This window comes from Semicossyphus pulcher, unplaced genomic scaffold (assembly GCF_022749685.1).
Source record: "Semicossyphus pulcher isolate SPU_LCO1_2020_fin unplaced genomic scaffold, fSemPul1.0.p SCAF_1, whole genome shotgun sequence".
NCBI lineage: Eukaryota > Metazoa > Chordata > Actinopteri > Labriformes > Labridae > Semicossyphus > Semicossyphus pulcher.
The window spans coordinates 35,645,083-35,662,783 of record NW_027211603.1 but is presented as its reverse complement, the minus strand read 5'-3'; the positions used below and the strand labels follow the sequence as shown (position 1 = coordinate 35,662,783).

Here is a 17,701-nt window from a genome sequence, read left to right as displayed (position 1 = left end):
ACTTCCGATTGGCGTAACAGGGACTCAATAATGCCGACATGAATTACAATCTTATCAAATATGCAATTATCCTTTGTCAGCTGTTTTAATTGGACTCAATGTTGCCCGCTCTGGCCCCAGGAATACATTTCACTATGGCCACTGGCTTCGCTAACTTCATTACAAACAGTAACAAATAACAGTAACAGCTATATTTGTAACAACTGGATCTACACAGCAACAATTGTATCTGCACAGTAAGCTATATTTGCACAGTAACGACTGTATCTGCACATTAACAATTATATTTGCACGGTAACAAATGTATCTGCACAGTTATATCTATATTTGCACAGTAACGACTATATTTGCAAAGTAACACCTGTATTTGCACAGTAACAACTGTATTTGCACAGTAAAAACTATATTTGCACAGTAACGACTATATTTGCAAAGTAAAAACTGTATCTGCAAAATAACAACTGTATCTGCACAGTAGTAACAGTATTTGTACAGTAACAACCGTATATGCACAATAAAAACTGTATCTGCACAGTAACAACTATATTTGCAAAGTAACACCTGTATTTGCACAGTAACAGCTATATTTGCACAGTAACAACTGTATTTGCACAGTAAAAACTATATTTGCACAGTAACGACTATATTTGCAAAGTAAAAACTGTATCTGCAAAATAACAACTGTATCTGCACAGTAGTAACAGTATTTGTACAGTAACAACTGTATATGCACAATAAAAACTGTATCTGCACAGTAACAACTATATTTGCACGGTAACGACTGTATCTGGACAGTAAGATCTATATTTTCACAGTAACGACTATATTTGCACAGTAAAAACTGTATCTGCACAGTAACAACTGTATTTGCACACTATCAACTATATTTGCACAGTAACGACTGTATCTGGAAAGTAAGATCTATATTTTCACAGTAACGACTATATTTGCACAGTAACAACTGTATCTGCAAAGTAACAACAGTATTTGCACAGTAACACCTGTATTTGCACAGTAACAGCTATATTGCACAGTAACAGCTGTATTTGCACAGTAACAACTATATTTGCACAGTAAAAACTGTATCTGCACAGTAACAACTATATTTGCACGGAAACAGCTGGATCTACACAGTAACAACTATCTTTGCACGGTAACAACTGTATCTGCACAGTAACAACTATATTTGCACATTAACAACTATATTTGCACAGTAACAACAGTATTTGCACAGTAACAACTATATTTGCACAGTAACTACTGGATCTGGACAGTACAACTGTATTTGCACAGTAACAACTATATTTGAACAGTAACTAGTGGATCCGGACAGTAACAACTATATTTGCACAGTAACAACTGGATCTGGACAGTAAGAACTATAATTGCACAGTCACAACTATATTTGCACAGTAACAACTGTATCTGCACAGTAGCATCAATATTTGCACAATAACAACTTTATTTGCACAGTAACAACTGCATTTGCACAGTAACAACTATATTTGCACACTAACTACTGGATCTGGACAGTAACAACTGTATTTGCACAGTAACAACTATATTTGAACAGTAACTAGTGGATTCGGACAGTACAACTATATTTGCACAGTAACAACTGTATCAGGACAGTAAGATCTATATTTGCACAGTAACGACTATATTTGCAAAGTAAAAACTGTATCTGCAAAATAACAACTGTATTTGCACAGTAGTAACAATATTTGCACAGTAACAACTGTATATGCACAATAAAAACTGTATCTGCACAGTAACAACTATATTTGCACGGTAACAACTATATTTGCACAGTAACGACTGTATCTGGACAGTAAGATCTATATTTTCACAGTAACATCTATATTTGCACAGTAAAAACTGTATATGCATAGTAACAACTGTATTTGCACAGTAACGACTGTATCTGGACAGTAAGATCTATATTTTCACAGTAACGACTGTATCTGCACAGTAACAACAGTATTTGCACAGTAACACCTGTATTTGCACAGTAACAGCTATATTGCACAGGTACAACTGTATTTGCACAGTAACAACTATATTTGCACAGTAAAAACTGTATCTGGACAGTAAGATCTATATTTGCACAGTAACGACTATATTTGCACAGTAACAACAGTATTTGCACAGTAACACCTGTATTTGCACAGTAACAGCTATATTGCACAGTAACAGCTGTATTTGCACAGTAAAAACTGTATCTGCACAGTAACAACTATATTTGCACAGTAAAAACTGTATCTGCACAGTAACAACTATATTTGCACGGAAACAGCTGGATCTACACAGTAACAACTATCTTTGCACGGTAACAACTGTATCTGCACAGTAACAACTATATTTGCACATTAACAACTATATTTGCACAGTAACAACAGTATTTGCACAGTAGCATCTATATTTGCACAGTAACAACTGCATTTGCACAGTAACAACTATATTTGCACAGTAACTACTGGATCTGGACGGTAACAACTGTATTTGCACAGTAACAACTATATTTGAACAGTAACTAGTGGATCCGGACAGTAACAACTATATTTGCACAGTAACAACTGGATCTGGACAGTAAGAACTATAATTGCACAGTCACAACTATATTTGCACAGTAACAACTGTATCTGCACAGTAGCATCAATATTTGCACAATAACAACTTTATTTGCACAGTAACAACTGCATTTGCACAGTAACAACTATATTTGCACACTAACTACTGGATCTGGACAGTAACAACTGTATTTGCACAGTAACAACTATATTTGAACAGTAACTAGTGGATTCGGACAGTACAACTATATTTGCACAGTAACAACTGTATCAGGACAGTAAGATCTATATTTGCACAGTAACGACTATATTTGCAAAGTAAAAACTGTATCTGCAAAATAACAACTGTATCTGCACAGTAGTAACAATATTTGCACAGTAACAACTGTATATGCACAATAAAAACTGTATCTGCACAGTAACAACTATATTTGCACGGTAACAACTATATTTGCACAGTAACGACTGTATCTGGACAGTAAGATCTATATTTTCACAGTAACGACTATATTTGCACAGTAAAAACTGTATATGCACAGTAACAACTGTATTTGCACAGTAACGACTGTATCTGGACAGTAAGATCTATATTTTCACAGTAACGACTATATTTGCACAGTAACAACTGTATCTGCACAGTAACAACAGTATTTGCACAGTAACAACAGTATTTGCACAGTAACACCTGTATTTGCACAGTAGCAGCTATATTGCACAGGTACAACTGTATTTGCACAGTAACAACTATATTTGCACAGTAAAAACTGTATCTGGACAGTAAGATTTATATTTGCACAGTAACGACTATATTTGCACAGTAACAACAGTATTTGCACAGTAACAACTGTATCTGCACAGTAACAACTATATTTGCACGGAAACAGCTGGATCTACACAGTAACAACTATCTTTGCACGGTAACAACTGTATCTGCACAGTAACAACTATATTTGCACAGTAACTACTGGATCTGGACAGTAACAACTATAATTGCACAGTCACAACTATATTTGCACAGTAACAACTGTATCTGGACAGTAAGATCTATATTTTCACAGTAACGACTATATTTGCACAGTAACAACTGTATCTGCACAGTAACAACAGTATTTGCACAGTAACACCTGTATTTGCACAGTAACAGCTATATTGCACAGTTACAACTGTATTTGCACAGTAACAACTATATTTGCACAGTAAAAACTGTATCTGGACAGTAAGAACTATAATTGCACAGTCACAACTATATTTGCACAGTAACAACTGTATCTGCACAGTAGCATCAATATTTGCACAATAACAACTATATTTGAACAGTAACTAGTGGATCCGGACAGTAACAACTATATTTGCACAGTAACAACTGGATCTGGACAGTAACAACTGTATTTGCACAGTAACAACTATATTTGCACAGTAACAATTGTATCTGCACAGTAACAACTGTATCTGCAACAACTGTATCTGCACAGTAACAACTGTTTATGCATAGTAAAAACTGGATCTGGACAGTAACAACTATATTTGCATGACTATATTTGCGCAGTAACAACTATATTTGCACAGTAACAACTGTATCTGCACAGTAACAATTGTATCCGTACAGTAACAACTAGATAAGCACATTGCAAACTATAATTGCACGGTAACAACTATATTTGCTCGGTAACAACTGTATTTGCACAGTGACAACTGCATTTGCACAGTAACAACTTTATCTGCACAGTATTAACTGTATCTGCACAGTATCAATTGTATCTGCACAGTAACAACTGGATCTGCACTGTAACAACTGGATCTGCAACAATTGTATCTGCACAGTAACAACTATATTTGCACGGTAACAACTGTATATGCACAGTAACAACTATATTTGCACAGTGACAACTGTATCTGGACAATAAGATCTATATTTTCACAATAACAACTATAATTGCACAGTAACAACTGTATATGCACAATAACAACTGTATTTGCACAGTAACAACTATATTTGAACAGTAACTAGTGGATCCGGACAGTAACAACTATATTTGCACAGTAACAACTGGATCTGGACAGTAAGAACTATAATTGCACAGTCACAACTATATTTGCACAGTAACTACTGTATCTGCACAGTAGCATCTCTATTTGCACAGTAACAACTATATTTGAACAGTCACTAGTGGATCCGGACAGTAACAACTGTATTTGCACAGTAACAACTGGATCTGGACAGTAACAACTGTATTTGCACAGTAACAATTGTATCTGCACAGTAACAACTGGATCTGGACAGTAACAACTGTATTTGCACAGTAACAATTGTATCTGCACAGTAACAACTGTATCTGCAACAACTGTATCTGCACAGTAACAACTGTTAATGCATAGTAAAAACTGGATCTGGACAGTAAGAACTATATTTGCATGACTATATGTAGCCAGGTGAACTAGAGACTGTTTTTATGGCGTTTTGAAAGCCTAATATGATAAACTCTAGCTATTATTACTGTAAGAGCTGCCTCTCCTTACTAAGTTAGTACTGTCTCTTTAAGAGCAGCGCAGGGCTAGACGCGCGAGAGTACGGAGCTCCCATGAGACTGTAGACACGCCTGGGCGGAAGTAAACAGAACGTTCGCGAGCCGCGGGATCGCTGAGATCGAGGAAACGTGTTGAGTGTGTGATATCTGCTGCGCTGTGGGGAAAGACTGAACAGCAGGGCAGCGTGAGTGGTTATTTAGAACATTTATGTTAAGTTTAAGTACATTGAGCTATATGCTGACTGTTATTACAATGTGTGTGTGTGTATTTTGTGTACTTTTGCCTAATCTAGAGGGGAGTTACCTGGAGTTGAGATCCAGGTGTGTGTGTGTCTATGTGCAGGCTACACACTGGAGTGAAAGTGAGTTCATTTTTGATAAAATGTGTTTATACTCATATGAACCTGTTTGCACTGTTAAAGCTGTATTTGGACAAATTTGTTCATGAATTCACAGTGAGTTTGTACTGAAGTAATGCAATATACTGAAGTTTCTGAAATAATTGAATTGTTTAGTGGCTAAAGAAATGTTTTAATGTGAACTGTGGTTTCATTTTCTCTGTTTAGAAGCCAGCTACTACTGTTGTCTATTTGTTTATGTTGTCCAGCATTAAAGGGAGTAGATTGAACCACATTTATTAGAACAAAAGTGCAGGATAGCATCCTATACTGTGAAGACTGAGATTTTCTACAATCCTGAATTAAAAGGATTAATGCTGTTCTTATGTTTTGTATAAGTCCAGTCGGGGAATAAAGACCCACATACAATTTATTTTTTTGTCAACTCCTGTCATTTTAAGACCAGGTCACATATATTGTGGATCTGGATCTGGACAGTAAGAACTATATTTGCATGACTATATTTGCGCAGTAACAACTATATTTGCACAGTAACAACTGGATCTGCACAGTAACAATTGTATCCGTACAGTAACAATTAGATAAGCACATTACAAACTATAATTACACGGTAACAACTATATTTGCTCGGTAACAACTGTATCTGCACATTGACATCTATATTTGCACAGTAACAACTGCATTTGCACAGTAACAATTGTATTTGCACAGTAACATCTATATTTGCACAGTAACAGCTATATTTTCACAGTAACAACTGTATTTGCACAGTATTAACTGTATCTGCACAGTAACAACTGGATCTGCAACAATTGTATCTGCACAGTAACAACTATATTTGCACAGTAACAGCTATATTTTCACAGTAACAACTGTATTTGCACAGTTACAACTATATTTGCACAGTAACAACAATATCTGCACTGTAACAATTGTATCTGCACAGTAAAAACTGTATCTGCAACAACTGTATCTGCACAGTAGCAACTATATTTGCACAGTAACAACAATATTTGCACAGTAACAACTGTATTGGCACAGTAATACCTATATTTGCACAATAACAATTGTATCTGCACAGTAACAACTGTATCTGCAACAACTGTATCTGCACAGTAACAACTATATTTAGACAGTAACAACTGGATCCGGACAGTAACAACTATATTTGCACAGTAACAACTGGATCTGGACAGTAACAACTGTATTTGCACAGTAACAACTATATTTGCACAGTAACAACAATATCTGCACAGTAACAATTGTATCCGTACAGTAACAACTAGATCTGCACATTAACAACTATATTTGCACGGTAACAACTGTATTTGCACAGTCACAAACTTTATTTGCACAGTACCAACTGTATCTGCACACTAACAACTATATTTGCACAGTAACAGCTGTATTTGTACAGTAAAAACTGTATCTGGACAGTAAGAACTATATTTCACGACTATATTTGCGCAGTAACAACTATATTTGCACAATAACAACTGTATCTGCACAGTAACAACTGGATCTGCAACAACTGGATCTGCACAGTAACAACTACATTTGCACAGTAAAGACTATATTTGCACAGTAACAACTTTATCTGCACAGTTTCAAATGTATCTGCAAAGTATCAATTGTATCTGCACAGTAACAACTGGATCTGCACTGTGACAACTGGATCTGCAACAATTGTATCTGCACAGTAACAACTATATTTGCACAGTAACAACTGTGTTTGCACAGTAACAACTGTATCTGCACAGTATCAATTGTATCTGCTCCGTAACAACTGTATATGCACAGCAACAACTATATCTGCACAGTAACAACTGGATCTTCACAGTAACAACTGTATCTGCACAGTAACAACTGTGTTTGCACAGTAACAACAATATCTGCACAGTAACAATTGTATCTGCACAGTAACAACTGTATCTGCAACAACTGTATCTGCACAGTAGCAACTATATTTGCACAGTAACAACTGTATTGGCACAGTAATACCTATATTTGCACAATAACAATTGTATCTGCACAGTAACAACTGTATCTGCAACAACTGTATCTGCACAGTAACAACTGTGTTTGCACAGTAACAACAATATCTGCACAGTAACAATTGTATCTGCACAGTAACAACTGTATCTGCAACAACTGTATCTGCACAGTAGCAACTATATTTGCACAGTAACAACTGTATTGGCACAGTAATACCTATATTTGCACAATAACAATTGTATCTGCACAGTAACAACTGTATCTACAACAACTGTATCTGCACAGTAACAACTGTATCTGCAACAACTGTATCTGCACAGTAACAACTATATTGAGACAGTAACAACTGGATCCGGACAGTAACAACTATATTTGCACAGTAACAACTGGATCTGGACAGTAACAACTGTATTTGCACAGTAACAACTATATTTGCACAGTAACAACTGGATCTGCACAGTAACAATTGTACCTGTACAGTAACAACTATAATTGAGCAGTAACAACTGCCTTTGTACAGTAACAATTGGATCTACATAGTAACAATTGTATCTGTACAGTAAAGACTATAATTGCACAGTTACAACTTGAGCTGCACAGTAATTACTGTATCTGCACGGTATCAATTGGATCTGCACCGTAATAACTGTATCTGCACGGTAACAACTGGATCTGCACAGTAACAACTAGATCTGCACATTAACAACTGTAAAAACTGTACCTGCACAGTAACCTCTATATTTGCACAGTAACAACTGGATCTGGACAGTAACTACTGTATTTGCACAGTAACAACTATATTTGAACAGTAACAGCTATATTTGCATAGTAACAACTATATTTGCACAGTAACAACTGGATCTGGAAAGTTAGAACTATATTTGCATGACTATATTTGCGCAGTAACAACTGGATCAGCACAGTAACAATTGTATCCGTACAGTAACAACTAGATCTGCACATTAACAACCATATTTGCACGGTAACAACTGTATTTGCACAGTAACAGCTATATTTTCACAGTAACAACTGTATTTGCACAGTCACAAACTTTATTTGCACAGTACCAACTGTATCTGCACACTAACAACTATATTTGCACAGTAACAGCTGTATTTGTACAGTAAAAACTGTATCTGGACAGTAAGAACTATATTTCACGACTATATTTGCGCAGTAACAACTATATTTGCACAATAACAACTGTATCTGCACAGTAACAACTGGATCTGCAACAACTGGATCTGCACAGTAACAACTACATTTGCACAGTAAAGACTATATTTGCACAGTAACAACTTTATTTGCACAGTTTCAAATGTATCTGCACAGTATCAATTGTATCTGCACAGTAACAACTGGATCTGCACTGTGACAACTGGATCTGCAACAACTGTATCTGCACAGTAACAACTATATTTGCACAGTAACAACTGTGTTTGCACAGTAACAACAATATCTGCACAGTAACAATTGTATTTGCACAGTAACAACTGTATCTGCAACAACTGTATCTGCACATTAGCAACTATATTTGCACAGTAACAACTGTATTGGCACAGTAATACCTATATTTGCACAATAACAATTGTATCTGCACAGTAACAACTGTATCTGCAACAACTGTATCTGCACAGTAACAACTATATTTGCACAGTAACAACTGTATCTGCACAGTATCAATTGTATCTGCTCCGTAACAACTGTATCTGCACAGCAACAACTATATCTGTACAGTAACAACTGGATCTTCACAGTAACAACTGGATCTGCACAGTAACAACTATATTTGCACAGTAACAACTGTGTTTGCACAGTAAAAACAATATCTGCACAGTAACAACTGTATCTGTACAACAACAACTACATTTGCACATTAACAAACATATTTGTACAGTAAAGACTATATTTGCACAGTAACAACTTTATCTGCACAGTCTCAACTGTATCTGCACAGTAACAACTGGATCTGCACTGTAACAACTGGATCTGCAACAATTGTATCTGCACAGTAACAACTTAATCTGCACAGTAACAACTGTATCTGCACAGTATCAATTGTATCTGCTCCGTAACAACTGTATCTGCACAGCAACAACTATATCTGCACAGTAACAACTGGATCTTCACAGTAACAACTGTATCTGCACAGTAACAACTATATCTGCACAGTAACAACTGGATCTTCACAGTAACAACTGTATCTGCACAGTAATAACTGGATCTTCACAGTAACAACTGTATCTGCACAGTAACAACTATATTTGCACAGTAACAACTGTATCTGTACAACAACAACTACATTTGCACATTAACAAACATATTTGTACAGTAACAACTGTATCTGGACAGTAAGAAGTATATTTGCATGACTATATTTGAGCAGTAAAAACTGTATCTGCACGGTATCAATTGTATCTGCACAGTAAAAACTGTATTTGCACAGTAACAACTATATTTCAAGGTATCTTTATTCGTCTCCCGTGGGAGAAATTTGTCTCGGACAGAGGGGTCTGCTGCAGACAGGACATTCCACCCACAACAACATTTCACTACACACATACAATAGTCATCAAAAAAAATGAGCAATACATAATAAATAAAATACTCAACAGAGTCACATAAATAGTGTAATTCATCGCAAATTCAGCGTCACATAGCTCCTGATCATTTCCATCCATACTGAGCAATCTGCCCATTAATGAGCTTGACTGAGAGTGGGATGAACGAATGCTTATATCTGTTATGCTTACATAGAGGGACTCTATACCTCCTTCCTGAGTTAAGTAAGACATATTCAGAGTGCAGTACGTGAGATGTGTCAGATAAGATGTTATCCGCAAGTCTAAGGATTGATTATTCAAACAGGTCTTGGGGAGTTACAGGTGCTGTCATACCAATGATTTTCCCTGCCGTTTTTATCAGATTTAATATCTGAGCCTTTGATTTAACAGTTAGGTTGCCGAACCAGCTGATAATGCCATACCGTAACACAGATTCAATGGTTGCTCTATAGAAAATCAACATAATGTTCCTACAGACACCAAACACTCTTTGCTGACATAGAAAATGCAGGCGCTGGTGGATTCGGGCACAGACACTTGCCACTTGCGTGTGCCAGCTTAAGTCGCTATCAATATGGACCCCCAGATATTTATAAGAGTTAACCTGCTCAATGTTACGTCCGTGTATGGCCACGGAGCTGTTATCCCCAACTGACCTTGGATCCATCAGCATCTCCACTGTTTTACCTATATTAATCTTGAGTTGGTGAGCGTCACACCAGCTCACAAACCTGTCCGCTCCAGATCTGTGGCTGTTTAAGTTGGTATTGGTTTTTAGCAGACTAAGTATAACAGTGTCGTCTGAAAATTTCACCACATACTGGTCCGGCTGGGAGCTGACACAGTCATTGGTGTACAATGTGAATAAAAACGGCGAACTGACGCAGCCCTGAGGGGCACCAGTGCTGCTCAGTACAGTATCCGAGAGAGCAGAGTTAAGTTAAATCTGCTGTGGCCTGTTTGACAGGAAAGAATAGTACCACTGGATTAGGAAGGGGTTCACGTTCAGCTGAGTCAGTTTTTGAAGGAGGATGTGTGGCTGGATACAGTTAAAAGCAGAGCTAAAATCGATAAAAACTAATTTGGCATATGCAGAGGGACTCTCGAGATGTTTTAAAACTAGGTGCATTATAGTTTAAATGGCATCACTCGTACTGCGTTTCCTTTTGTACGCAAACTGATGTTGGTCTAGGTGTGGTTCCACCTCTACACGAAGCTCTTGGATTAGCAGTTTCTCCAATGCTTTCATAACGTTAGAGGTTAGAGCCACCGGCCTTAAGTCATTCACTTGAGGGCACGCTTTCTTAGGAACTGGAATAATAACTGATCTTTTCCAGAGCTCTGATACCGCATGAGTGTCAATGGAGAGCTGGAACAGTTGATGCCAAGCTGGGGTGAGTTCCTCTGCAAATGTTTTTAAAAGAAAAGCAGACATATTATCTGGCCCTGTCGCTTTGTTAGAGCACATTGATTTAAAAACCCGAGTGACTGATTGTGGGTCCACTGCGATTCTGTCCTCGTGCACATTACAATTAACCCCTTCTAAAACTTTCCTGCATTCCTCCTGATTATCAGTTTCAAAACGCAGATAAAAATCATTTAGTTAATTGGCTTTTGTAATTTCATCATTGGCAACCACCAGTTTTCTTTTTGTGTCCATGTTTGTCATGCTGCGGATAGAGTCCCACAGTCTCTTATTGTTCGATCTGGAAAGGTCCCGTTCTGCACGTTCCTTATATTGCAGCCGAGTCGCTCTTATCCTCTGATTCAGGTCTTTTTGTGCGGCCCTGACCCCTGCAGTGTCCCCTGATTTAAAGGCCATTTTCTTCCTGTTGATATATTCCCGTATTTCCCGTGTGATGTAAGATTTGTTGTACGGGTATTTCTTGATGGTTTTCGTGGGAATGATTGAGTCAACACAGAAGGATATGTAGTTAGTAATTGATTCTGTGGCTGTGTTAATGTATGCATCCTGGAAGAAAATGTCCCAGTCTGTACATAAAATGCATCCTTTCAGCTCCTCCATTTTATCAGCTGACCACACTTTGACAGAGTGGACTTTAGGTTTGCTGGATTTAAATGCTGATCAATATGTGGGGAGGAGCTGGACTACATTGTGATCTGAATTGCCCAGGGGAGGTCTGGCTCTGGCCATATAGGCATCTTTAATATTCCCATATCACTTGTCGAGAGTCTTATTGTTCCTAGTGCTACACTGGACATATTGAAAAAAACCAGGAAGGGACTTATTTAAACTGCAGTGGTTTAGATCACCCAGAATAAACATGGGAGCGTCCGGTTTGTTTTGAAGATGGGAGTGAACACAGTCTGAAATTTGTCTAGCTGCCCTGCTGGCATTTCCACTAGGTGGAATATAAACTACATACACAAATATGTTAGTGAATTCTCACTAACCTCATCTATCTATATTTAACTTAATTAATTTATTCAGTAATTTTATATTTACTTAATACAATTTGGTGCCTAAAATGCACCATAATGTAGAAAATAATGACTTCCTTCTACTTCTACACATCTGTTCCCACTTGTAAACCTGTAGTTGACTGCCTTTTCAGGCTCACCTGTTTCAAGTGCCATCATCAGCCTCACGCCGTATATACAGGAACATTTCCTTTGTCTGTCTGACAGGTCATCGTAGTTGCCAATTTCTTCTTTGTGTCTTGCTTTGTCTTTTCACTTTGGAGATTTTGAACTCTCTATTACTTATCACGAATCTGCCTGCCTGCATGCACCAATCTGTAATCTTTGTTTTTAACAAGAAATCATTGAACTGCAACAGTCTGCCATTTTCACTACGCATTTTGGTCTTTCCCTTGTTGCCTGCAATCCCATGAAATGAAAAGTAGCAATGCATCAGCAAAAGGCCCTAGCTGCTATAAAGGCAACATGGATACAAATTTTGCAAGTGAAGATTCATGTCAAATTACCAAGAGATACCATCACTTTCTGTGCTTGTGTAGTCAGAAATACAAGTGTTTAAAATACAAAGACTATAAGCTAAAGAATTTAACAGCTACAAAGAATAACAATAGTGGTGTACCTGGCAGCTGGTGTTTGATGAGCACTCCAGTTCTTCCTCTACGACTGGAGATCCTCTGCTAGAGCTGCTGGAGTCTCCATTATAACCCTCCTCACTAGTCACATCCTGAGGCCAGCAGTGCTGAGGAGGAGCAGCACGCATCCTGCAGGTAGACTACACATACACACGTGCATGCGCATGCACGCACGCGCACACACGCACACACACACATGCACACACGCACACACACACACACACACACACGCAGCTGTAGAAATGGTTGAAACGTGTATCCAGTGATATATAATTATAGCAGTATATTCATGTTTGATGAGTCATGGGGCATTTTAGGGGACAGTTATTATTATGAGTGAATAGATTACAGTCTGAATGGAAGTGAGATGTCCATTAGGTTGCATGAGGATGTAACACATTTGTATGCATTTTGGCAAACCATGTAAAAAAGTGTGTCTAAAATCGCACCTTATTTATTTGCTGTTGGGACACAGTGAGCCTATCCATATGCATACATACAGCAGAGCAGAGAATCAGTTAACACTACTCACACACTCCTCTGACTAAACAATGGTATACTTATTGAAATAAATATAAGTATATAATTTAAAAACTCTTCTGACCTGAAAGTTCTTCCTAATAATAAGAAAAAAAGGTTCAGGTCAGGGAACAGGGGAAACTGAGGAGTACACAGTATAACCTGAGGGAGAAGCTGAGGGAATGAAAGGACTCCTACAGGAGGCAGCAGGAGGCCACACTCTGCAGAACAATGTGAGGGATGTGTGGACTGGAATGAAAGACATGACAGGGTTCAAGGTGAGAGGCAGGCAAGCAGTGGGCAGCTTGGAGAGAGTGAGCTAAACCTTAACTCCAACAGGTTTAGCTGACAACCTTTCGGTGGTCTCCTCCACCAGTCTTCCACACACCTCTACTATTCCATCATGCTTTCACCCTCCCCTCCTACAAACCCCCTCATCTTGCCTTAGTCCAGAGGCGAAATCATCACATCCTATGCGTCCATGCTTGAATAATTCAGCCTTAGTTTCAACCTGCCTGATAGTGCCAGTTTGACCCTTTGCCTGTTCCCCATCTTGATAAGTTGGCTTTTAGGCAGCCTGACCTTGAACAGGATACATGAATGCAAAGGATGGATGGATGGATTTACGTAACATCAACTTTAAAGATGTAGGAAAAAAATATGAAACACAATATTTTGTGGATCTCAGAAGCTTAATGTGGCTTGACCTTGAGTTTTTTTTGAATGAATATGCTCTTATCTACAACATATGTCCTATATATTGCATCCTGAATTTTCCCCCCTGGAATAAAGTATTAATAAAGTATTTTTGATTCTGATCTGATTCTTTGTGCACCATTACACTAACAGTACCAGGAGCAAAGAGGAATAATGGAAGGACAGAAGGAAGAAAGGAAGATATGGAAGAACCAGGATGTGGTACCTTGTTCCCTCTGAGGGCCGGATCCAGAGCCTGCTGACCTGACAGGTTGGCAGACGGAGAGTTGTATGGGACATTATAGTCCTCATCAGGGTACACAGGCACTGACAGTCTGTTGTCAGACCATGTCCTGGTTGTAGACTGAAAAACGGGAATGGGACAAAAAAAGATTTGTGAGAATGCACACATGTAGTAGGAGTGGTAGTACTTTAATCTAGCATGACTTAAGTCTTAAAACCTTTGCACACCAAGTCTGTATTTTTTTGGATTTCTTTTTTTTATCCATCATCCAATAAAAATCGTCACTCACAGAAACCTTGTACACGAGTCTTTTATTATTCTATGCGTTTTCATTTTCTATCCGAAAATTCGCAATCAAGAAAAAATGGATTTGTCAAGCAGTCAGGACTCATGGACGGGTTATCATGACCATGGGCCCTATACAACCGCAATATACCTATTACACACTCTGGACCCGGCGAAACGAGGGGGCATGGGGAGAATTTTGCCACCTCCGGTGTATTTTCTGCCCCTTCAGTTTAAGATATGAAGCCTACACTATGGAAAATGTCAGAAAAAAACTAAAATATTGTCTTCCTTAAGTCTTGTCTCCTTTCGGAATAAAGTCAATCTAGTGATTCCAGAAGACGAGGAAACGCTCACTGCTACCTCTTGCATGCCTGCTTCACCTCAGGGTGATTCCTGCTCGAGCTCTGCATGGGCCAAAAACTCCAGACGTACCACAAGCTCTGCATCATGCAAGCTCACTTCAGTGTGCGCTCTCTCTAATACGCGCAGAAACACAAGCACTGACACACTCTCAAGCAGTGAAGAGCTGGATTTATTAAAATCCTCAAACATAACTACCTGTGGCACTGACAATTGTGCCCCACACACCCATGCCAACACACACACCCACACAGACACACAGACACACACCCAATGAGTTTAATAGGCAATCCAAATTGAGACTCTATCTGCGGATATTCAGGGCACAGCTTCAAAACACCGAAACATACAGATCCAGATTTGTCCTGTGATCAGTCTGTTTATCACACTTTTCTGCCAGAGCTGATAGTATCAGTTTTTCTAGGCTGTGACGGAGATCACATTAGATCCAGTCATGCGTAATGGTTGAGCTGCCTTATTGCCTAGTAGTAAATTATATGACAATACGTAAAGCTAAGTGTATAACAATATTTGGTTCAGTATTGTGTTTACAAGATATAATACAGCACAATGTATTTAAATTAAACTATACAGCATTGAAACTATGGGCAACATTCTAACTGACATCTTCCATGCCCATGCATTTGCGCTGTTCAAATGCGTCTGGTGTTGAAGTGTTTTGTACTGGAAGACGAATGATCATCAGATGCTATTTTGATGATAACGTTTTGCATGTATGGTGGCTCTGAGTGGTCAAACAACTCTCTAAAGGCTTTTAATGGATGCGAAAAAACGCAGAAAATCAAACCTGTTCTGAAAAGTTTAATAACGGATGAAATTTGGTGTGTAAACGTGATTGACAGAATGTGAGGTTGTATTTCTTTTCGAATGTGCATCAATTTCGGGCGAAAAAAATACAGACTTACGCTCTGTATAATAATGCCACAAACTGTATTTTAAACCTTGTGTTAACATTCTCCCCCTCATCATTCCACCTGCAGTATGTTAGGTTACCCTGGGTGTGTCCAGGCTGTGGACACAGCCTGATAGGTGACTGTGTGTGTTGTGGAGACTGTGGATGCCGAGGCAGCAGTTGTGCTGGTGGCTGTTGGTGTATTCGCTGCAGGAGCGGGTCATGGTCTTCTGTGCTCGCTGAACCCTGATCTGACTGAATCTCCTTTCCAGACGACGCTCACATCTCTGCTGGCTGTGAGGGCAAGGCTCCAGTCTACGCAGCCCTGGGACAAGGAAAAAAAATAAAAGTAAGCAATTACTCTACTGGTGTAGTGAAGGGATGGCAGGAACAACCATGTTTTTTGTAAATGTCTTAAAAATACTGTAGCGAGGACAGAGGGGGGGACCTCACTAGTGTCGTAACCCTAGTGACCACATATCAGTGAGTTTTAACTCAAAAGCATTCTCATTGGATGGACCTTTAAATTACTACAAGGGAGGATGTTTGAACAGACCTCCTGGAGTCCTCTCACGGATTCTTGCACTCAAAGTAATAAAAGTGACAAAAGTAACGCCTGCCAGCCCAGATCTTGGGTCCCCATACCCCTCAGGAGGAGAGCGCTTTGCGAGATAACGGAATTAACAATAGGACGCTCGGATCACTCATACCTCTCAGGTCACGCCTGGGATGGTAGTCATGGATCCACAAACCAGTAATTAACAAAGAAACACTTTCTTGTGAAAAGACTGGAGTGTTAAGAGGAAGGATTGAAAAACCTCAGCCAAAACAAAGGGAACCAACAAGACTTTTGTTCATAAGGACACTGAATGACAATGATTGGCTCTCCTGTGTTTATCTGACTCTCACTCTATCATCTTCACACACACACACACACACACACACACACACACACACACACACGTCGTAAATTTGAAAGTATTCCTGTGTGTGCTCAGAGGTACTTTTTTTTTGATTAATTCTAAATTCAGGCAAACTTGTGGTCCAATCATTCAGTAATCAAGTTGATGTTATTCATTACTATTTGTGTTTCCCAGTAAAATGGTTCAATTCTCACATCTGCACCTTACAGTTTCACTGAGATACTAAAATGCAATAATAATGTGTAGTCTACCGTGTGGTCACACTGTCATCCAGTGGATGTGTTCAATACATCTCTAAATTATTATCAGACTGTCTTTATTCAAACAAGTCATTTAACTTTTATTTCTTTTAGTTTGGTAATGATTAAGTTAGATCTTGAAAAGTAATCAATTTGGAATTGTATGCAACTTTGATAGCCTATAATGCTTGAATTTTGTTTGCTGTAGTTAGCATGTGTTTATGATTATGCTTTTATTTTCATACAATGTGTTTGCTTATAATAACTGTTGAACCTTTTATGTTGACAGTGATAAAATAATATGTTACTCTTGCGCAAAGAACATGTAAACAATTAACTCCGTGTTTGTAGAGGAAAATTCTTAATTCAAAGACAAAGAAAGTTTGGCAGTTGACAAACGAGAGCCGGAGACGCCCACTAAGTGACGAGTCC

The 17,701-nt window shown here is 38.4% G+C and overlaps 1 protein-coding gene across 1 annotated transcript in view; it reads right to left on the bottom strand.

Annotated features, from left to right (window-relative positions):
- Positions 1-17,701, bottom strand: part of il16 (interleukin 16) — a 119,180-nt gene that overhangs the window by 21,301 nt on the left and 80,178 nt on the right. The window contains exons 16-18 of the mRNA XM_069661528.1: positions 16,209-16,432; positions 14,529-14,666; positions 13,075-13,227 (exon numbers count right to left, since the gene is read on the bottom strand). Of these exons, the coding sequence (XP_069517629.1) occupies positions 13,075-13,227; positions 14,529-14,666; positions 16,209-16,432 (515 nt within the window). The remainder of the gene's footprint in view (positions 1-13,074; positions 13,228-14,528; positions 14,667-16,208; positions 16,433-17,701) is intronic.